The sequence below is a fragment of the Myotis brandtii genome, unplaced genomic scaffold, assembly GCF_000412655.1.
Source record: "Myotis brandtii unplaced genomic scaffold, ASM41265v1 scaffold238, whole genome shotgun sequence".
In the NCBI taxonomy this organism is placed as follows: Eukaryota; Metazoa; Chordata; class Mammalia; order Chiroptera; family Vespertilionidae; genus Myotis; species Myotis brandtii.
In genome coordinates this window covers 363129-386087 of record NW_005358983.1, presented here as the reverse complement: position 1 = coordinate 386087, position 22959 = coordinate 363129, and the positions used below count along the sequence as shown (strand labels likewise).

General features: G+C 39.0%; 1 protein-coding gene across 1 annotated transcript in view; it reads right to left on the bottom strand.

Moving 5' to 3' along the window:
- Positions 1-9001: 9001 nt before the first annotated feature.
- The window catches only part of ARAP2 (ArfGAP with RhoGAP domain, ankyrin repeat and PH domain 2), a 164753-nt gene continuing 150795 nt past the window's right edge, over positions 9002-22959 (bottom strand). Inside the window, exons 31-32 of the mRNA XM_005866851.2 lie at positions 13735-14060; positions 9002-9724 (exon numbers count right to left, since the gene is read on the bottom strand). Of these exons, the coding sequence (XP_005866913.1) occupies positions 9332-9724; positions 13735-14060 (719 nt within the window). The 3' untranslated portion in view covers positions 9002-9331. The remainder of the gene's footprint in view (positions 9725-13734; positions 14061-22959) is intronic.

The window sequence follows — 22959 nt, the reverse complement described above, 5'->3', positions numbered from 1 at the left end:
TGGAGCAAGCAAGCCTCCTGTTTGCTTCAGCTGCCTGGCTGCCGGCCGCCATCTTGGTTGGCAGTTAATTTGCATATCGCCCTGATTAGCCAATGGGAAGGGTAGCGAAGTTACGGTTAATTACCATGTTTCTCTATTATTAGATAGGATGGGAGATGGTGACGTAACCAAGAAACGGCGTACGTGGAGTCTGACGTAAGTCAAGGACTGCCTGTATGTGATTAGAGTTGGAACGTTCAGATCCCATCCCAGGGCAGGGAGAGGGGCTGGAGAGTGAGCTCAGTCACCAACAGCCAATGATGTAACCAGTCCTGCCTATGTAATGAGCCTCCATAAAAGCCCAAAGGAGAGCTTCTGGGTTGGTAAACACGATTCAATACGCAGCTTTGGTGAGAGTGGCCACTGGGAGAGGGCCTGGAAACTCATACCTCGCTCTGTTCATCTCTTCCATCTGGCGGTTCCTCAGATATATCCTTTTCTAATAAATGGGTAATCCAGTAAGTAAAACGTGCCTCTGAGTATTGTGAGCTGCTGTAGCAAGTCAAACCCAAGGAAGGGGGTTGTTGGAACCTCCTCTCTCTCACTGGTCCATCAGAAACACAGGAGATCACCTGGGCTTGTGACTGGCATCTGAAGAAGGAGGTGGGGGGTCTTGTGGTCAACCTGTGGGGTCTGATGCTGTCTGTGAGTAGACAGTGTCAGAACTGAGCTGAATTGTAGGACACCCAGCTGGTGTCTGAGAACTTCTTGAGGGTGTGGGAACCCCCTCCTCTTCCACACACATTGGAAATTGATGTTCAGAACCCCTTAACTACTGAGTTAACTGAAAATTAATACGGACTGGGTGTTTTATCACCAAAAAAGAATACTTGGTGAAAAAGGGTTACAACCCTGTGCATGCAGACATGGCAAGCCACGTGCACACTGTAGCCTGTGTGCCTGGAGATGGGGGGCAAAGGGGGAGGGTATAGAAGGGAAATAGAAGAAAAGGGAAGGGGAAGTTAGAACCGTAGAGCTTTAGTATAGACATACAGTTCTTCCTGTGGGGTTCTCCATTCAGTGTTCTCACAATTACTTAGTGAGAACTTCCATGAGCCCTAGCTCCTAGCATAGACTTTCCAGACTAATTATGTTTGCTTAACGTTCCAGTTAGTCTTTATCAACTCTTCTGCTATTTTCCCACTATAATGCTGCACATTTCTTAACGTGATTGACTAAGGGAAAAGGAATGATCATATATTCAACTGCTGGGCATCTATTTTCCAAATACATTAATAATGTTTCTCTGGTTAAAAGAAAATATTTCTAATTGTAGTTGTAAAATACGTATGCATCTTTCACATAGTTGAGTAAAAACTGAAGAGTTTTTAAGGTAAAAATTATTTAAAGGAAGGCTGTGTCAACTTGGAGAATGAGTGGAACGTTAGGCCACATCCATCAAATTGCAGAGAGCTGGCAAGTTATCTGCATTGTGGATGAACCACAGTCATGTTGCTTGTTCTTCACCTAGTTGAGTATCTAAGAAATTTAGATCCAACTATGAAATTGCTAACTAGCTCAATTCCAATTATATAGTAGGTACAAAGTACATATTTGTTAAGTGGAACAAGAGCGAATAGAAGAACAACAGAATGATTGAGGAAGGAACTCACTTTCACTAACTGTTCAGGAGTATGACTAGCAGAATGCTACATGTTTTGAATAAATCATCTGTCATTCTTTTCCTTGAAACAGTCCTTCAAGTAACGTATGCTTTGCTCATGCCTTGTACATTATAAATGCTCAATATATCACTTTAACCAGTAAAATGCATCACTATGACTATTGAAACATACAGGCTCTAACTTCCTAAAGGGTTTTAATCCTCCAGAACATCACAGCAGCAACTGGAATACTCATCTGCAATAGGCCTAATATTTACTGTTTTATATCTCCAAATTCTCTTTGTCTGGACCAGAGAGGAGGAGCCTGGGAAATATTTTATGACTACAAATCATTGGCATTTGATAATAACTTATTGCTCTATTATTCTAAAAATGGGACACATTAGCAACATGATTGCAGTGTCAGACTTTTTTTTTTTTTACTATTATTAGTAAGTAGAAAAGGCAACAGAATTTTTGCTACATAGGATGTATGTTTCTAGTACTCCTTCCTAAAGGCAATTACATTATAATCTAATTATTTGGGAAGTACATAGGGAATTTATAAAAATATGCCTCTCATAAACCAGGATTGAAAATGAATTTTAATCAGAATTGAGGGAGACCAGAACTGGACTGTGCTATTAAATTATGTTTATATAGAAAAAATGAAAAAGTCTGTCCCAATTTGACATTTAAGTACCACTAACAAAGGGATAAAAAAAAGCAAATAAAAAAGGTGAAAAGGCAAAATAAACTAATAATATACAAAATAACACTAAACAGAAACTATTACACCATTACCACAACTATCAGATAAACATCAAGATTTGGAAATAATTTGAACTAAGTGTAGGGGGTGACTGCTCATATCTATGCAGTCATCCAAGAAATATTTATTACCCACTTCTTTCTGAGGCATGAGAGAAAATTCCCTAAGGGCCTGTGGGCTACTTCTAGGGCATTTTATAATGATTGATTACATGTGAGGCCAGGAATTTGTTTTGCAGTAATAATTTAAAATGTGTATTACCAGGAATTTATTACTCAAGTTTAATGACTTTGATGAGCAGATTATCTTTTAAAATATGCAGTAACGTCTGGTGTTGTCATTTGAACAGTCCACTGATAGAAATGATTTAAATTTTTCTAGTATTTGAATTATATTGGTTGTATAAGGGAGCACGTTTAAAATATTTTAAAAAGTGATTGAATACCTCTATAGATGTGTGTCCATTTGTCACTATGTTAGGTTCAATTATTTCACCAAAGAAGCCTCAATCCTGGTAATTTTGTAATACAATTATAAAATTATAGATGAGGTCTGACTTATCTGGAATGAGTGTATACCATTGTTTGCCTATGTGCACACACCATTCTTGAGATAGAGTAAAATAAAAAGTCATTGTTTTATAAAATCATATTAATAAAACCATCACATTTCTAGAAATTTAATCTAGCATGTCAAATGTATAATTTTTAATTTGTTCTTAAATATTAGTTAGATGTCTAGTTTTCTTATTCAACTGGGTAACTATACAGTTGTAAGACTACTGACTAAACCATTCTACTCGTTACTTGAGTAAAGTAATTTTATAATTTTATTTCATGGAGAGACATGAATTGGTGGATAGCCCTGGCTAGTGTGGCTCAGTTGGTTGAATATTGTCCTGTGCACCAAAAGGTCACTGGTTCAATTCCTGGGCCTAGGTTATGGGTTCAATCAATTACTGGTTCAATTCCTGGTCAGGACACATGCCTAGGTTATGGGTTCAATCAATCGAGGTTTCTCTCATATATTTGTTTCTATTTTTTTCTCCCTCTCCCTTCTGCTATCTCTAAAACAATGACAACAACAACAAACAATGAACACATATTTTAAAAAAGAATTGATGTATATTTAGAATAATCCTATATAATAAAAGGCTAATATGCAAATTGACTGAACGGCAGAACGACTGGTCACTATGACGTGTACTGACCACCAGGGGGCAGACGCTCAATGCAGGAGCTGCCCCCTGGTGGTCAGTGCGCTCCCATAGGGGGAGCGCCACTCAGCCAGAAACCCTGAGCTGGGCTCACAGCTGGCGAGTGCAGCAGCAGTGATGGGAGCCTTTCACACCCCCACGGCAGTGCTAAGGATGTCCGACTGATGGCTCCCGGACTGCGAGAGGGCGCAGGCCAGGCTGAGGGACCCCGAGTGCATGAATCTCGTGCACTGGGCCTCTAGTATATATGTGAAAACACAAGCCAGACCAATTCCTTGGAAGCAAAGATTAATAAATTCATTTGCCAAGGAAGAAATATATCTCACAAAAGGATTAAGGATTCCTGTTCCTATTAGGTAACTGAGCAGTTGGGCAGAACATGATGAAAAAATATTATAATTAATTCAAATTTACTTGATCCAGCAACACTTGCAGAGTTTGATCTATGTTGTAGTCAGCACTTCCAAAAACAACAGCCCTGGGTACACCCCAAAGGGAGCTATGGGGAACCTGTAAATGGATCCAACATTTAGCATCAAGTCCAGATGCGCTGTTCAAGCAAGTGTTGCCTTATGTTGCTGGGACTTGGTAAATAAAAGGAATTCAGCAGAAATGAGATGGAAGTTCCTGATTTTGGGGATGGCTGATAGCTCTGTATTGCACCCAGGCTTCTCCATCTCTGAAATGGAAATGTTTACCTTTCTGGAGTGGGGCATCACCTGTATTTACTCTCTAAAGGCACTGACAGCACTTCAGTGTCCAGGAAGGAGAGAGCATCAACCACCAAGGTGATTGCTTAGTTCTATGTGCGAATGGTCTGAACAGTTGTTAGGTGGCAAAGCTTTTCCTCAACAGAGTTAACCAGCTTCATTATTCTCTTTGTTCAGGTGGGTCCGAGCTAGATCTTGCACAGCCGTTAGAAAGGGTGTTTAAGGCATTTTCTGTCAGTGGACAAGTTAACAGTGCAACGGCTCTTTCTTTATCATTGTAATAATCTCTTATCCTTGCTCATGAGTTGGACCAAGTAGGTTCTATTTGTGAGAGCCAGCACCGAAAGGAAAAATTTTAGCCGGCAGAGGGCCTACAGACTGACAGCAATGTAGTCAACCATGTAACAGTTCCAGGAAATATGGTGTATTGAGCTCTTACCTGTTCAGATGGCATCTTCTTACCGGGTGAGTTGGATCCCGGTCTTTGAAATTTGAATTGCAATTTTCACGGGAGATATAAGGATCTTATTTAATTATATCTTCCTTTATAAGAAATGCCTCTGTATGATACAATGTTTCCTACCTTTCCTATGTTTTGTATTAGTATTGGGACACCAGTTTTTCTTGAGATAATTGTCTGCATAGTATATCTTTTCTTCAACTTTATGCTTTCAACATCTATCTTTATATTTAACTAGAGGCCCGATGCATGAAAATTCGTGCAAGAGTAGGCCTTCCTTCCCCCGGCTGCCAGCACCGGCTTCCCTCTGGCACCTGGGACCCAGGCTGCTTCCTTGGCCGCCTGCAGGCACCCAGGACCCAGGACCCGGGCTGGCTTCCCTCAGGCCACCCACAGGGCACCCGGGACCCAGGCTGCTTCTTTCTGGCCATCTGCAGGCACCCGGGGCGGGCTGGCTTCCCTCCGCCGACCCTGGCTTTGTCAGGAAGGACATCCAGAAGATGTCCGGTCTAATTAGCATATTATCCTTTTATTATTATAGATGAGTTCTTAGAAGCAGCAAACACATAAGGTTTTGTTGTTTGCTTTTTTTAAAAAATATATTTTATTGATTTTTTACAGAGAGGAAGGGAGAGGGATAGAGAGTTAGAAACATTGATGAGAGAGAAACATCGATCAGCTGCCTCCTGCACACCCCCCACTGGGGATGTGCCCACAACCAAGGTACATGCCCTTGACCGGTATCGAACCCGGGACCCCTCAGTCCGCAGGCCGATGCTCTATCCACTGAGCCAAACCGGTTATGGCTGTTGTTTGCTTTTAACTTAAGTATTTAGTTATTTTGCATTTGATATATTCAGCCTTATATCTGCCACCTTAATTTTTTCCATGGTGAGAGGCCACTATCATCATATTGTTGTTACTTTAAATTTAGTGTTTCTTTATTCTCCAATTTTAAAAGTTCTTTCTTCACTTTTCCATTGTTTTCCTCTGGTGTTACTATGCGCAGTTCCCTTTGTATTTCCCTTGCTCAGACTTTGGATAGCTTACTGTATCTGTTGGTTGACATTCCTTATCGGTTTTGAAAAATTCATCATCCTTTCTCCTAATGTTGCCTCCTCCCTATTTATTCTCTCCTCTCCTGGATATCAAATCACATGTTAGACCTTTTCAGTGTCCCACATTCTCTTTCTGCCATATCTCCCATTTGTTTTCCTGTGTTTGGTTGGAGATATACAATTAAAATATTTAATCCTTTCTTCCAATTCATTAATTGGCACATGTATATTATTTTATTAAACCCATTTACTTTTAACTTAGGTTATTTTATTTTTCAACTCTAGAATTTCCATTTCATTTTTTAGATTCTAATACTCTGGCAGAATTATCCAACTTTTCCTGTATTTTATTTTTCCTCTACTTTTCTTGATCATATTAATCATAGCTGTCATTGAGTCCTTGTTTGATAATTCCAATAGCATGTTCACTTGTAGATCTCTTTCATTTTATATTTTTCCCCTTCATTTTTGTTGTTGTTATTCACAGGTTCCTGTCTCTTTAAATGATTTTTTTAAATGCCAGATAGTGAAAAAACTTGCTGAAATTCTAGAAAATATTATCTTTTTCTAGAGAGGATGCACTTTTTTATCTTTTGGCAGAGAAGAGGCTTATGACATTGATCTAATCAGGGACTGAGCTGAATTGGTGAAGGTTACATTTATGTATGTATGTATGTATGTATGTATGTCTGTCTGTTTTGTTTTTACTGAGAGATAAGTGACATGTAACATTATATTAGCTTCAGGTATATAACATAATGATTCAATATTTGTATATGTTGCAAAATGCCACAATAGTCGAGTTAACATCTGTCTCTGTCCATTCACAAAAATTTCTCTTGCAATGACTTTTAAGATTTACTCTTAGCAATTTTCAAATATGCAATACAGTGTTGTTAATGACAGTCATCATGCTTTATATTACATCCCCTTACTTTATTTATTTTACAACTAGAAGTTTTTACCTTTTGACCCTCTTCACCATGTTGCCCACTCCCAACCCTTGCCTTTAGGAACCAGCAATGTATTCTATGAACTTGGTTTGTTTGTTTGTAGATACTCCATATAAGTGATATCATATGGTATTTGTCTTTCTCGGATTTATTTCACTTAGCCTGTCCTCAATGTCCATCCATGTTGTTGCAAATGGCAAGATTTTATTATTTTTTATGTCTGAATAGCATTCCATTATATGTATATATATCACCCATCAATGGACACTGAGGTAGTTTCCATATCCTGCTATTATAAAGAATGCTGCAATTAACATAGGGGACCATATATCTTTTTGTGTAGTTATTCTTCAGAAGAATAACCAAAAGTGGAATTGCTGGATCATACGGCTGTTCCAATGTCTAGTAATTACTTTTAGGGCTACAGAAATGAAAGTTAAAAGTAACATCACTCTGTTTGTGTCAGGTCTGCATATATTCATCATTTAAAAATAGAACAATATTTGTATTGATGTACATGAAAAAATGAATGAGCTAGTTTTACATATATATTAAACTCAACTTTTTTAAAAGGGAAAAAAGGAAAGACAATCTATTTTATTTAATTCATGACAACTTGAAACTCTGAAAATAGAGACAGTCACACTCAGATGGACTTGTAAAACAATTTTAATTTTTACTCAAAATATATGAGATATCATTAGCCCTTATCTTACACTTGGAAAAACAGAGAGCATTGTACAGGAAACAGAAGCTATTAGATTTGAAGCTCAAGTTTCAAAAATATTCAGATAAGACAGGTACACTCCAGATACTGTTCCCATTGTCCAACGTTGTCCAACATTAATTTTGATATGCCTCCTTACTTTATAACATAAATATCACTTATTAGGATCACTGTTTAGTTTGGATTTTTTTTCTAAAATACCAAAAGGCTCCCCAGCAGTGCCCATCTATTTTATAAACTGACCCGCAGTTTTCTCTTCTTTAAAAAAATTCCAATCTATTTGGGTTAAAAGAATAAATAGCATATATCCAGGGCAAACAATTTTATCCCCACCAAATATAAGTGTTTTACAGTGAAGAAACTCAGAGCATTTGGCAGCATATTACTGTACTATGATCAGACCGACCAAAGTATGGTCCTTTGTATACAAATTCTGATCAAGATACTCAAAAAGTAGAGGGGAGTAAAAAGAAATGCTAGGGATAAAGCATCCATACATAAAATAAGTTTTCATGGAAACGTGCCAGATCTGATAGAATTCTAAAGACACTGCTGAAAAGTGCTGCCCCTTCCATGAGCTATAATTAGTACTATAAGCCCTGGGGGAACCATGGACTCAGTAGCTGATCGAAGTGGATGTCAAGATAGATAGGGCTTTGTTCCCCTACCTCCCGCTGCAAAATGGCTGCATGCTGCATACTTCCAGTTAGTTCTGACAGTGCAGAGAACCATGTTACAACCTTACTTAAAAGTAACAAGAAGGGGGCGTACACAGTAAAACAATAACAAAAAACCACAATAACAAAACGCTGCAATGATGAATTGTGTTCGTACCAAAACCATGGCGAGGAACTCTTGAAGACCAAGACCACGTTCCTGGACACAGCAACAGTGCAACTGGCGTCCACGCCGGGCCCTGTGCACACGCCTCCCGGGCAGTGTAAGTCTCCTCTCAGCAGCCACCCACAGAGACCTGCAGTGTAGTGAGTGTCGACTGTGGCTGGTCCACTCACACCCCAACGAAGAGTGGCCAGTGCCATCAGGCATGTTTGTTGGCTGAGTCAGGCTCTTGGGAAATACTCAGTCACTAGACATTTTCTTCACAAGCCATTTCTCAAAAGTGAACTGGAATACATCCTAACCTCCTCGGTTTTTAGGGCGTTTGTTAACTTCTGGCCTCTTTTTAAAACCCCGGTGTTGTGTGACAGGCAGCCACTAAAATAAACCCTCCCTATTTTCAACTTACTTCCCTTTCTTTCCCTAAGGTAGACCCTCTGTAAACCTAAAAACATGTGCTAACTGTGTTGTGTGACAGGCAGCCACTAAAATAAACCCTCCCCATTTTCAACTTACTTCCCTTTCTTTTCCCTAAGGTAGATCCTCTGTAAACCTAAAAACATGTGCTAACCTAATATACAGGGTTCCTCAAAGTGCAAAATGTGTTACACATAGTTTCATAGGCTTCGTTTAAACAGCATTTTATACAATACAGTACAGTGGGATCTTTGTGCTCATAAATTACACCACTTAAAAGACACCTACTTCAAAAGGTTGGCCACTCAAAGTAACCCAAGGACTTTTTACACACGGTTAATACAGGTGCGCTGTACAAGCTTTGTTCAGACCAAAATAAAGTTAAATCTTACACTTATCACATATATACATATATATTCCCAAATGCTCTTCAAATGAGTACATACAGCTAGACAAATGTTACAAACCATTATAGTTTGCTTTCTGATTTGTACACAAACATTGTATGCAATGTTCTTTTTTTAAAAAAATCTGCAAGTCATTTTATTTCTTTCTGCAAGATCTGCTCGCCCTGTAACTCTTTCGGAAGGGTTCTTGACCGTTGTAGGACCACGCTGAGTTCTTTGATGACCTGGGACGGCAACTTATTATCAGCGTCCAGAGTGGCTCTGCCGTTCCTGTCCTCAGCCTTCCCCAGGGTCTTCGATGAGCCTTTAGGGCCTTTCTGCTGCCCATGAAAGGCCTCGGTCTCAGCCTCTGTGTCCTCCAGACAGTAGAGGCTGCGATGCTTCCGGGTTCGATGCCGCAGTTTATCGTCCCTGTGCTCCAGGCAGTGGGCCACCATGGAGGCTCTGTCCTTCAGGGTGCTGTCCCCAGGCTCCTGGTCGCGCTTCTCAAGGAGCCGCAGCTTCTCCAGCTCCCCCCTGGCGCTCTAGGGTAAAAGGAAACACCGCATGGGAAGGCCGGACTTGGCAATTTACATTTGAAAAACGCATTCCACATAAAAGCTGATGCTTCTTATATTACAGCTTATTTCTAGGATTTAGGTTCTAATTTTGACACAAGCGGCTTCCCAAAATTTAAATACAGATCTGAGAGCTACAATGTGGACTAAGATGAAGACCATGGAAATTCATTTGAACATGCATTTAACGCAGAACTCCAAAGATGCCTTTCAGGGTAGTTATTTAAATTGAGTGTCTTTTCCAACTTGCCTCTTCCGATTCCCTTTTGCTTGGATGTGACACATGTCTGTGTATCTGTAGTTATACTCACAGAGAACAGGAAGTCTGCTTCTTATATTACAGCTTATTTCTAGGATTTAGGTTCTAATTTTGACACAAGCGGCTTCCCTAAATTTAAATACTGATCCGAGAGCTACAATGTGGACTAAAATGAAGACCATGGAAATTCATCTGAACGTGCATTTAACGCAGAACTCCAAAGATGCCTTTCAGGGTAGTTATTTAAATTGAGTGTCTTTTCAAACTTGCCTCTTCTGGTTTCCTTTTGCTTGGATGTGACACATGTCCGTGTATCTGTAGTTATACTCACAGAGAAAAGGAAGTAGCTGTGGCCCCTGAGTTTGGGGAAATGCTCTTTGTACCACAGCCTCTCTTCAAGATAACAGCATATTAAAGACACTGAGGAGTATTATGACAGAGAAATCTGTTTAACTTCTTTCTGTGTGTTTTTTTTTTAATTTCCTCCCAAAATATTTAGTAAAATCTTTCCTCCCACATAATATTAGAATTCCACAGAAATATTTTTAAAAACACCAGTAGATTAGAGTACACGTTCATTCAGTAAACTGTAAGGACCTACAGGCATGGAAATTCACTGTCACAATACCTGCGAAGGTATAGAGGTACACTTTGCTTTTAATTTTTCCCCTCAATTACGGTTTCAGGTGCACAACATAGTGATTAGATATTTATATACCTTATGAGGTGATCACCCCGGTAAGTCTAGTGCCCACCTGGCACCTTACCGTTATTGTAATAGAGTTGAGTATATTTCCTATGCTGTGTTTACATCCCTGTGACTGCTTTTATCAACTGGCAACTTAATACTCCTAATCCCTTCTTCTTCACCCATCTTCCCAGCCCCCGTCCTGTCTGGCAATCATCAATTTCTTCTCTGTATCTATGAGTTTGTTTCTGTTTTGTTTATTCATTTATTTTGGGAGGTTTCTTTTAGAGTCCACATGTAAGTGACATCATATGGTATTTGTCTTTCTCTTTCTGACTTATTTCCCTTAGCATACCCTCCAAGCCCATCCATGTTGTACCAAGTAAGATCTCATTTTTTTTATGGCTGAGTAATAGTGTTCAATACTAATGAGATAAGTGTTCCAATATATATAAGTACTGCATCTTCTTTATCCTTGTCTGTTGATGAACACACAGGTTGCTTCAATATCTTGGCTATTGTAAATAACGCTGCAATACAGCGATGTATATATCTTTCAAATGAGTGTTTTGGATTTCTTCAGATAAATGCCCAGAAGTGAAGCATTGGCTCATAGGTAGCTCTATTTTTAATTTTTTTTAGGAACCTCTGTACTGTTTTCCATAGTGGCTGCACCAATTTACAATCCCACCAACAGTGCACAAGGGTTCCCTTTTCTCCACAACCTCGCCAACACTTGCTGACTTATTGATGACAGCCATTCTGGCAGGTGTGAGATGATATCTCATGATTTTATTTTGCATTTCCCTGATGATTAGTGATGTTTAGCATCTTTTCATACGTCTATTAGCCTTCTGTATGTTTTCTTTGCAGAAATGTCTATACAGGTTCTATGACCATTTTTTATTTTTTAAGTAAAGATTTTTTCAATGTTTTTGATTTTTTTTTTTTTTTTAGAGAGATAGAAAGGGAGAGGGATAGAGTGATAGAAACACAGATGAGAAACACCATTGATTGGCTACCTCTGCACGCCCCCTACTGGGGATTTGAGCCCCCACAGCCCGGGCATGTGCCCCGACCAGGAATCAAACCATGACCTCTTGGTTCGTGGGTAGATGCTCAGCCACTGAGCAACAGCAGCGGGCCCTATGCCCATTTTTTAATTGGATTGTTTTTTGGTGTTAAATTGTATGAGTTTGGACAATAATCCCTTATTGGATGTAACACTGGCAAATATCTTCTATTCAGTAGTTTGTTTCATTCATTTTGTTTGTTTCCTTCGCTGTGAAAAACCTTTTTAGTGTGATGTAGTCCCATTTGTTTACTTTTTTCTTTCATTTCCCTTGCCCAAGGAGATATTTCAAAAAAATATTACTAAGAGCAATGTCAAAGTTAACTGCCTATGTTTTGTTTTTTTTCTAGGAGGTTTATAGTTCATAGGAAAAATGTTTAATTTTCACTAATTTTGTTTTAATGCTTTTTAAACTTTCAACTTTCCCCCAACGTTGGAATATTTTTAAGCACTCTTTGCCTATACGTTGAATCACCAAATCACCGCACTTAAATTTACAAAAAAATCTTAGGTTTAACTACTCATTAATTTTTCTATTAATATTTCATGGAGTTGTTTTAAAAGCCTTTAACAATATCTTCAGTGTTTTAGTTCAGCTCCCTGGTCTTAAGTATGCTAAAAACATTGTCTCTGAAATTTTGAATTTTGTATTAGATAACAATTATATATTCAATTATCATCCCAATTCTTAACTGGTACTGATTTAATGTATTTTAATACCAATACTATAGCTTTTGCTTTGGGCTATAATTGATCCTAAGACAATGTCAGGACAAGCTGGGGTCACTATAGGGCATATCCACTCCCTATGTTGGCTTCACTTGTTCAACCTGTCTCTCCCAACCTTGGTTTCTGGGAAATGCAGCCCTTGGAATTTTAAGCTTCTAGATTAGCTAAGGAATCCATAGTTTTGTAGGGCAGTTTATTACCCAGAATGGCAGGAGAAACAAGCTCATGATTTCTTGGAAGATTATTCTTCTCTTTGATTACATTAGTGCAGAAGGACCAAGTAGGCAACAAAGGTAATAAACCAATGTTTCCAAAGCTTTTGTCTTTTTAGAGAAGAGGAATATTCTAATGAGATAAGTGTTCAAAGAGAGATAGGCATGGACAAATATTTCTTAAAATCTGATCAGTAAGTTAAAATGGCTTTAGTCTTTCAAAAGATATTTCTGTTTGGAAAGCAAGAAATTCAAACAGCTTAATGCCAAACCCAGCCTCGAAGAAGAAGGACATCTTTTACATGCGTTTCTTTCTGCTCTGAGAGACTCAAAGGAGGCACTGAAATGTGCATTAGCCCCAGAGCAGGGTGTTTTGAGTGTAAACAGCCTCCACTCTTTCCTGAAGAGCCTGCACTTGAAGCTCAGGTTGATGCCACTTCTGCTCTCCCTGCCCCTCAAGGTGAGAAGGGGAACAAATCGCGGCTTTCAGGAAAAAAAAGCCAAATCTATTTTGATGCTCAGAGGTCATCTTGCAGCTCCTTAAATTAACTGGGACACCCCATCGGTTCCCAAACCACTGCTTGAATATGTCACTAGGAAGTCTAGTGGCCAGGGTTTCAGCAGACATCTGCTGCCATGGGCTCATTCTCAGATTGTTAGAAGTAAACCTGTAAGACTAATTTGAGACTTTGATTTTACCACCAGAGCTTCTGTACACGTATTTAAAATGGCTCGGCTACTTTAGGGATAAGCAAACAGGTGGTACTGTGCATATTTAACAGTCAATGACATCACTACACTAATCATTTCAAAGAAGTTAAAAAAACCCCACAAAACTTCTAAAACATGCCATAGAATTTCTCATGTTTTCTTGAAGGATGTGATTTTTCTTATGCTTTTCAAAGATATTATTCCTGATTTTTTGAAGCCAATGAATTAATGAGTGCACTCAATCACAGTAAGACCAAAGAAAACAAATGCTAGAATTAACATAAACAAAATAAAATCCTGACCTACCTCGATATTTCTCCAGGCTTGGGTGGCATTTTTCTCCTGCTGGATGGGAATGAGAGGCAAACCTCCGATTTTGGGGTTTTTGGTTATAGAGCGTTTCCGTTGCTTTCCAGCGGGTGGCCGTATGTCATTTTCATGCTGTGGAAACACAATTTCTTGCCGTTGGTGTGTGATGTTATTCTGTGGTGTACACCCTGTTACAGAGCCACTTGGCTCGCTTTTCACACACACACATCCAGTGACCTGCTTCCTATGAGAACGCCATCGCTGCATCGCCGGAAGACGTAAAACTCTTAAGTGAACTGAGCTTTGAGGTCTCAGTTCAATTTCTAAGTCTCAAATACATGTGTTCGGCACTACTTACCAAACCAAAAGGGGTGAAATATTCTTTTTTTAAAATAAATTTTTGAAAATATATTTTATTGATTTTTTGCAGAGAGGAAGGGAGAGGGATAGAGAGTTAAAAACATCGATGAGAGAGAAACATCGATCAGCTGCCTCCTGCACACCTCCTACTGGGGATATGCCCGCAACCAAGGTACATGCCCTTGGCCGGAATTGAACCTGGGACCCTTCAGTCCACAGATCGACGCTCTATCCACTGAACAAAACTGGTCAGGGCAAGGGGTGAAATATTTTAAAAACTGGCACATCTCTTCGTGGGAGAAAAAGAATATACTTGTCTACACTTCTCAGCCCTGTAATCAATGTAACTATGCGTTCACGTTTGTTCTCTCCACCAGAGGACTTCAGTGTAAACATAATAAATTCACCTTATGTAGCCCAAGTCTACCTTAGGCACGTCACCAGAAAAATTAGCCTTAATGTATGACCTTTTTAAAATGTTACTTTTTCATCTAATTGAGTTCCAGAGAAATGTTACCTCGTACACAGACATTTATACTGAAAATCATTGTACAACAGAGAGTGTGGCACATTTGTTCTCAAATTATTGACTACATATTCTTGCCACCGAGCAGTTGTAGATATGACTGGGAAAAAGTTAATTTTGCAACTGGGAAAAATATCCACAGGTAAAAAATAGAAGCTCTTGACTGATAAATCCTTGAGATATGCAGATAAAAGAAAAATCTTTAAAGATTTTTCCACTCCTCAGGGTAGATTCACTTGTCAGATGTTGGGAAAAGCAAATTGATTTTCAGACAACAATCTATGAAAGAAATACAGGACACCAACTATAAAATGAGCAGCTTACAGATGTTACGGTGAAATGAAAAACATTTGGTAAGCTATATAGCTGAATGCCTACTCTTATTTTCCACTACTCCTAACACTCAACAGAGTCTTGTTCTTACGTTGCAATTAGTATTTTCATGTAGGGTATTATAGCACCAGATTCATTTCAACAAAGGCTGACTGCATACCCATTGTAGAATAGCTGATTTATATTGAGGGGCATACTGCTAGACTTTGGGCTTATCGATATACATGTATTATCGCCTTTCATCCTCAGTGATCCTACAGTGTAGGTCCTACTTATTACCAGACTTAGTGTATATGCATAAGGTCTGTCCTTGAATTTTAACACATTGCGGACCAGTAGTTTTATTGCTAGCTTTACCCAGTGGCCAGTTAAGTTTCTATTGAATGAGTATAAAGAATGTTTTACATAAATGTTAAAGGCACGCTTTAAAATTAAATACCTATCACATTTTGAAGTTATTTATTACATGTACTTACAACCTAATATATTTTTAAAATATGACACTTTGTAAGACACTGTGTAATATGAAGCAAGAATTCTCGTGATCCGTCCGCCATGTGTTAAGGAAGTATTTACCTTGGTTCAACAAACCAAACACAGTAGATGTCTGCAATATTTTAATCAGAGGGAAAGTGACAAGCTTCATAACATTTCTATGTCATGGTCCCACACTTGATAAAATAATTTTGATGTTATATACGTGGGATGTTCCCAACGTGTAAAGCTGGGAGAAAACTGGCTGGGAAGGAAGTAGGCAATCCTATGAATTATGCTTAGACTTTTACTCACTGGTGTATAGTGCATGCATTAAATGACATTCTGAGGAACCTAAGAGCAAATGCAGTTTTCAAACACCATTTCTTTTCCTGACATGATAAACAATGCTCTGGATACTGCCTCATTAGGTCTCACTGAATGACCCAAGAGGTATTTTTCCCAACAGCAGAAATCATTAAATCTAAGCAATACGTTCTGATACTTCCAGTTATGTATAAGTGACTTCCAATGTTCTCCCGCATAGACCATATAGCTGAGATCATACTTCCATTATTATAACCAATGATCACATCCCCAAATCTTCATTTGTCTCCCACTTCCTAGTTTCTTTCCCCACAGCTTTATGGAGGTATAACTGACAAATAAAATTGTAAAATATTTTAAGGTATACATGATGATCTGATATAAGCATGTGTTGTGAAAGAATTCCCCCCACTGAGTTAATTAATACATCCATCACCTCACATATTTACCGTGTGTATGTGTGTGTGTGTGTATGTGTAAGAAAATTTAAGTTCTACTCTCTAAGCAAATGTTAATTATACAATATTGTGTTATCAACTTTTGTCACCATGTTATATATTAAATCATCAGGCCTTATTCATTTTATAACTACAAATTTTTTATCCTTTGACCAACCTCTCTACCCCTCCCCCCCCTCTTCACTCCAGCAACCACTTTTCCACTCTCTGTTTTTGAGTTTGAGTTGTGTGGTGTTTTTTAAGATTCCACATGTAAGTGATACCATGCAGTATTTGTCTTTCTCAGTCTGGCTTATTTCACTTGGCATGAAGCCCTCCAGGTTAATCCATGTTGTTGCACAGGATGGTATTTCTCTTTTTTAAAAAAGTTGAATAATATTCCATTGTGCATGTACACCACATTTTCTTGACCCACTCATCCATCTGCCAACAGACACTTCGGCTGTTTCCACACCTTGGCTAGGGTGAATGATGCTGCAGTGAACACCGAGTTTGCCTCTCACTTCTGACCTTGACCTCGTATCTTTCCAGCTCACTTCATTTAGTTTCATTCACTAGAAGCATTCTTAGGCTCCTTAAGACCTTTTCAATCCATTCCACTTTGCTCATTTTCCCCACTTCCTTCACAGCCTGGCCTCAGTTTCATGGCCAAAGAGTATACTCACCTCCTTATCAACTCCTTCAAGTCCTGTGCTCTTTCTCTCCCCCTCACATGTGCGTGGCTAAGCCCTGAACCTAAACCCAATTCTGCTTACTCTATGGGTACCTATGGACTGATGAAGGAAAATAAATTAGATCACTCTGGAGATGCATCTCATCTTAAATTAACTTTAAATTTCAAGTGAGCACGCAGCATTACCTGACTACCGTGCAACTGGTTTTCTCCCTCTCTGAAGAAATCTCATCTTTTACTCTTCCCCGCACTTCTAATATACCCCAATGGAGTGACCATGCTGATTTAATTTTTAAGATTATTAATAATCATTCAAGATGTTCATTTTCCCCATCATGAAATGTACCAATCTCCTCTGTGTTCACAGCCATGTAAGCGAGGCTCCCTTCTCTTCAATCAGTACTGCTCTGCTTTAATAACTTTTCTCCAGTCATATCTATAATTGCTCAGTGGCCAGAATACATAGTCAGGAATTTGAGGACAAATGTGCCACACTCTGCTGCTGCTGATTTTTCCAGCAATGATGAACCAATGGGCACTTACATTGCTTCACGTCTGCCCAGGGCCTCTGCTGGTTTAATCATCACCCTCTTCCTAAAAAAATTAGCTTTTCTTCCAATTACTGGATTGTCTGCATCAGCATAGAGGCAAAGTATACACTCTCCCATTTTAAAGACAAATCAATAGCCCAAACCTACCTTGACTTCTTGTTTCTATCTAGTCACAGCCTCATTTATAGCAATCACCTACATTTTCCTCCTTCCTCAACCCTTCTCATTTCTTTTGCTGTTTTTTTTTTTTAATATACTAGGCCTTTAAATTTAGAATGTTCCAGGGGTTGTCTGCCATCTCTTTCTCTCTCCCATACAACCCCCTCTCTCATTTTCTCTCTCTCAGATCTCACCCAAACTCATGGTTTTCAATACAATCTAAATACTGACTTGCCCAAAATTTACATTTCAGCCCCAACCTTTTGCCTGAGTTTTTCATCCTTATATCCAACCTGCTATCCAGCATACCCACGTGTATGTCTAAAAGGTAACTCAAATTCCATGTGGCCAGAACAGAACTCTCCCTTTTTCCCCCCTTTTTCTCTGATAATGTCACTTACATCTGCCTGTTGCCCAAGGCCAAAAAACTAAGATTCTAATCCTCTCAAACTGCTATAGCCAATTAATGTGAAAAGCCTTATTGGCTCTGCCTTCCAGTATTCTTGAATCTGAACATCTTGGATGTTCAGATCTGAGCAGATCCACCCTAGTCAGAGCTGCCATCCTCACCCACACAGGTATTCCTCCTGCTTCCATCTCTGACCCTTGAGAGTACGGTTTCAACAAAGTAACCAACGCTATTTTTTCAATTAATGTAAGTTGGAGGGACACTTACTATTGTGTGTGTGTGTGTATTTTTAACATCTGCTAAGTTCTTGTCTGTTTCTCTATGGAGGTGACCCACTAAATCCTTAAATCCCAAAGGATCTTTGTGTTGACATTAATCCTGAAATGTGGAATGGACAAAGAAAGGTAACCGGGCTGAGACCACACAGGATAGGTGAGGCAGGGGAAAATAACTTCACTCTGAGAGCAGCATCCTGGCTGATTATACTTTGATTTTCAAACTACAGAATGGATTGACTTCAATTATAAAAACAAAAAATCAATTTAGTTGCACCACAAAGACACAGCGTAACAGTTTTCGACTCTATAGTTCCAATTTCAGTAAAATACTTCAAATCCAGTTTTTTAAAGTAGGACTTGAATATCTGAATTATTAAAAAGTCCCCCAAAAAGAAGAAAAGTCTCTAAAAAGTTAGAGCAACCAGTCTTTTTCTGTAAATGTATTCCCAGGTAGTAATAGCGTCAGGCTGAGAACAGTGTTTATTAACCACTGGAGAGGATAATAAATTAAAGGAACAGAGAAAATGACCAGATTTGGGGGGTGAATTAACTTCTCTTGTAAGAGAAATGGGGAAGTACATCCTCGGTAACAAAGAGTGGCAACTTAATCGTGACCGTGAATTTCAATGCTCTTGTGCGAAGCAATGCTGGAATTCAGCCAGACAAGACTGAGGGGGGTGAGGGGGGAACCAATTCTACTAATGGGACTACTGAAACCTTCCCCACAAAAGTGAGCCCTCCTCCAGGAAGGAGACTGAATGGGGAATGGAGTGTATGTGTTTGCCTCTGGGTTTCAACCACTAACTAAATATATGGAAAAAAAAAAAAAAAAAAATTTCAAGTGAGCATGCAGCATTACCTGACTACCGTGCAACTGGTTTTCTCCCTCTCTGAAGAAATCTCATCTTTTACTCTTCCCCGCACTTCTAATATACCCCAATGGAGTGACCATGCTGATTTAATTTTTAAGATTATTAATAATCATTCAAGATGTTCATTTTCCCCATCATGAAATGTACCAATCTCCTCTGTGTTCACAGCCATGTAAGCGAGGCTCCCTTCTCTTCAATCAGTACTGCTCTGCTTTAATAACTTTTCTCCAGTCATATCTATAATTGCTCAGTGGCCAGAATACATAGTCAGGAATTTGAGGACAAATGTGCCACACTCTGCTGCTGCTGATTTTTCCAGCAATGATGAACCAATGGGCACTTACATTGCTTCACGTCTGCCCAGGGCCTCTGCTGGTTTAATCATCACCCTCTTCCTAAAAAAATTAGCTTTTCTTCCAATTACTGGATTGTCTGCATCAGCATAGAGGCAAAGTATACACTCTCCCATTTTAAAGACAAATCAATAGCCCAAACCTACCTTGACTTCTTGTTTCTATCTAGTCACAGCCTCATTTATAGCAATCACCTACATTTTCCTCCTTCCTCAACCCTTCTCATTTCTTTTGCTGTTTTTTTTTTTTAATATACTAGGCCTTTAAATTTAGAATGTTCCAGGGCTTGTCTGCCATCTCTTTCTCTCTCCCATACAACCCCCTCTCTCATTTTCTCTCTCTCAGATCTCACCCAAACTCATGGTTTTCAATACAATCTAAATACTGACTTGCCCAAAATTTACATTTCAGCCCCAACCTTTTGCCTGAGTTTTTCATTCTTATATCCAACCTGCTACCCAGCATACCCACGTGTATGTCTAAAAGGTATCTCAAATTTCATGTGGCTGGAACAGAACTCTCCCTTTTTCCCCCTTTGTCTCTGATAATGTCACTTACATCTGCCTGTTGCCCAAAGCCAAAAAACTAAGATTCTAATCCTCTCAAACTAGTATAGCCAATTAATGTGAAAGCCTTATTGGCTCTGCCTTCCAGTATTCTTGAATCTGAACGTTTTAGCAGATCCACCCTAGTCAGAGCTGCCATCCTCACCCACACAGGCATTCCTCCTGCTTCCATCTCTGACTCTTGAGAGTATGGCTTCAACCAACGCTATTTTTTCAATTAATGTAAATTGGATATCTTTTCCTTATTTCCCTCTCAAACTCTCAAAGGGGACTACATGATCTCTTCTCTGTCTTCCTCATCTCTTACCACCTGTCTCTCGTAGGCCTTTGTGATGGTCCTAGAATAAGCCAAGATGATGACATCTAGGGATCTTGCTGGTCCCCATCCCTGGCATATTCCCCTGCTACTACATACTTGTACACCTCATCCTCTCATTTCAGACACATCTGTCAGTTCATTCAAAAAACTCTTCCCTGAGAACCCTTCTCAGTTAATACCCTTCCTTACCTCAGTCACACTGGCTTTCCTTTCCCTCGCTTATTTTATTTATTCATTATTTTATTTTATCACACTAATATCTATTTTAAATTTGATCTGATTATTTATTTTCTCTTTTTCCTATTTTACAAATACTAACTGAGCATGTACTTTGTAAAAGACATTGGGTTCTGTGACACAGATATACATAATAAAGAAACTGTCAGAGAAATAAAACAACAAGATATCACCTGTCTGTATGGCTATCAGCAATAAATCAACAAACAAGTATTGGTAAGCATGTGGAGAAAAGGGAACTCTCATGCACTGTTGGTGGGAATGCAGACTGGTGCAGGCACTGTGGAAGAGAGTATGGAAGTTCTTCAAAAAATTAAAAATAGAATTCCTTATGACTCAGAGATTCTACTTCTGTGAATATATCCGAAGAATCCCAAAATACTAACTTGAAAGAAACATATGCACCCCTATGTCCATTACAATAGCCAAGATCTGGAAGCAATCCAAGTACCCATCCATAGAGGAGTGGATAAAAATGTGGTGGTACTTTTACACAATAGAATATTACTCAGTCATAAAGGAAGAATGAAATCTTACCAAAAAGCATGGGAAGACCTAGAGGGTATTATGCTAAGTGAAGTAAGTCAGAGAAACATTTCACATATGCCATATCATTTCACCTATATGTGGAACCTAAAGAATAAAGTAAAAAAAATTGAAAGGCTCAAAAGACAGAGCGAACTGGTGGTTGCCAAGGGGAGGTGGGTTGGGGGACTGTGTGAAAAAGGTTGAAGGGATTAAAAAGTTATACAATAGTCACAGGGATATAAACATCAGCATAGGGAATATAGTCAATAACGTTATAATAACTATGTATGGTGCCAGGGGTTACTTGAAATATTGGGAGGAATTGCTTTAAAATATATGACTGTCTAACCACTATGCTGTACACCTGAGACTAAAACAAAATAATAATAAATGTAAGCTGTAACTGAAAAGTAAAATTAGAAAAAAAAAGATTGACAGAGTCCTTCCTCTCATGAAATTTACATTTTAGTAGGAAAGACAGAAATGGAAAATCTAAATGCACAAATGTTTTATACTTAGTGCTACCTCGAAGTGCAGGAGTGAAGTGTTCCCATAGGAAGGTCTAAATGGAGAATGAGAAAGCTTCTCTGAGAATGTGACATGTAGGCTGAAATCTGAGGCAGGGGTGAGGATGGAGATGGATATCAGAAAAGGATTCTGGGCACTGGAAGGACTCACTGTAAGGGAGGGACACTTACTATTGTGTGTGTGTGTGTGTGTGTGTGTGTGTGTGTGTGTGTGTGTGTATTTTTAACATCTGTTAAGTTCTTGTCTGTTTCTCTATGGAGGTGACCCACTAAATCCTTAAAACCCAATGGATCTTTGTGTTGACATTAATCCTGAAATGTGGAATGGACAAAGAAAGGTAACCGGGCTGAGACCACACAGGATAGGTGAGGCAGGGGAAAATAACTTCACTCTGAGAGCAGCATCCTGGCTGATTATACTTTGATTTTCAAACTACAGAATGGATTGACTTCAATTATAAAAACAAAAAATCAATTTAGTTGCACCACAAAGACACAGCGTAACAGTTTTCGACTCTATAGTTCCAATTTCAGTAAAATACTTCAAATCCAGTTTTTTAAAGTAGGACTTGAATATCTGAATTATTAAAAAGTCCCCCAAAAAGAAGAAAAGTCTCTAAAAAAAGTTAGCAACCAGTCTTTTTCTGTAAATGTATTCCCAGGTAGTAATAGCGTCAGGCTGAGAACAGTGTTTATTAACCACTGGAGAGGATAATAAATTAAAGGAACAGAGAAAATGACCAGATTTGGGGGGTGAATTAACTTCTCTTGTAAGAGAAATGGGGAAGTACATCCTCGGTAACAAAGAGTGGCAACTTAATCGTGACCGTGAATTTCAATGCTCTTGTGCGAAGCAATGCTGGAATTCAGCCAGACAAGACTGAGGGGGGTGAGGGGGGAACCAATTCTACTAATGGGACTACTGAAACCTTCCCCACAAAAGTGAGCCCTCCTCCAGGAAGGAGACTGAATGGGGAATGGAGTGTATGTGTTTGCCTCTGGGTTTCAACCACTAACTAAATATATGGTCCTAAGCAAATGATGGAACCTTTGTTCATCTCTATTTCCTCGTCGTTAAGAATCACCATGCATAGTTTGTTGCAAGGAACACACACATTAACTCTTTTTGAAGTTTCTAGCAAATAACAAGTATTAAAGAAATGTAGGTTCCTGTCCTTATCTGTGGACAGGCAGGGTGGGGAGAGTAGGATCATGTGGGGCTCTGGTAGGGTGGCCGCTTCCACAAGGCCCTCTTTCTTATCCTGTCATCTT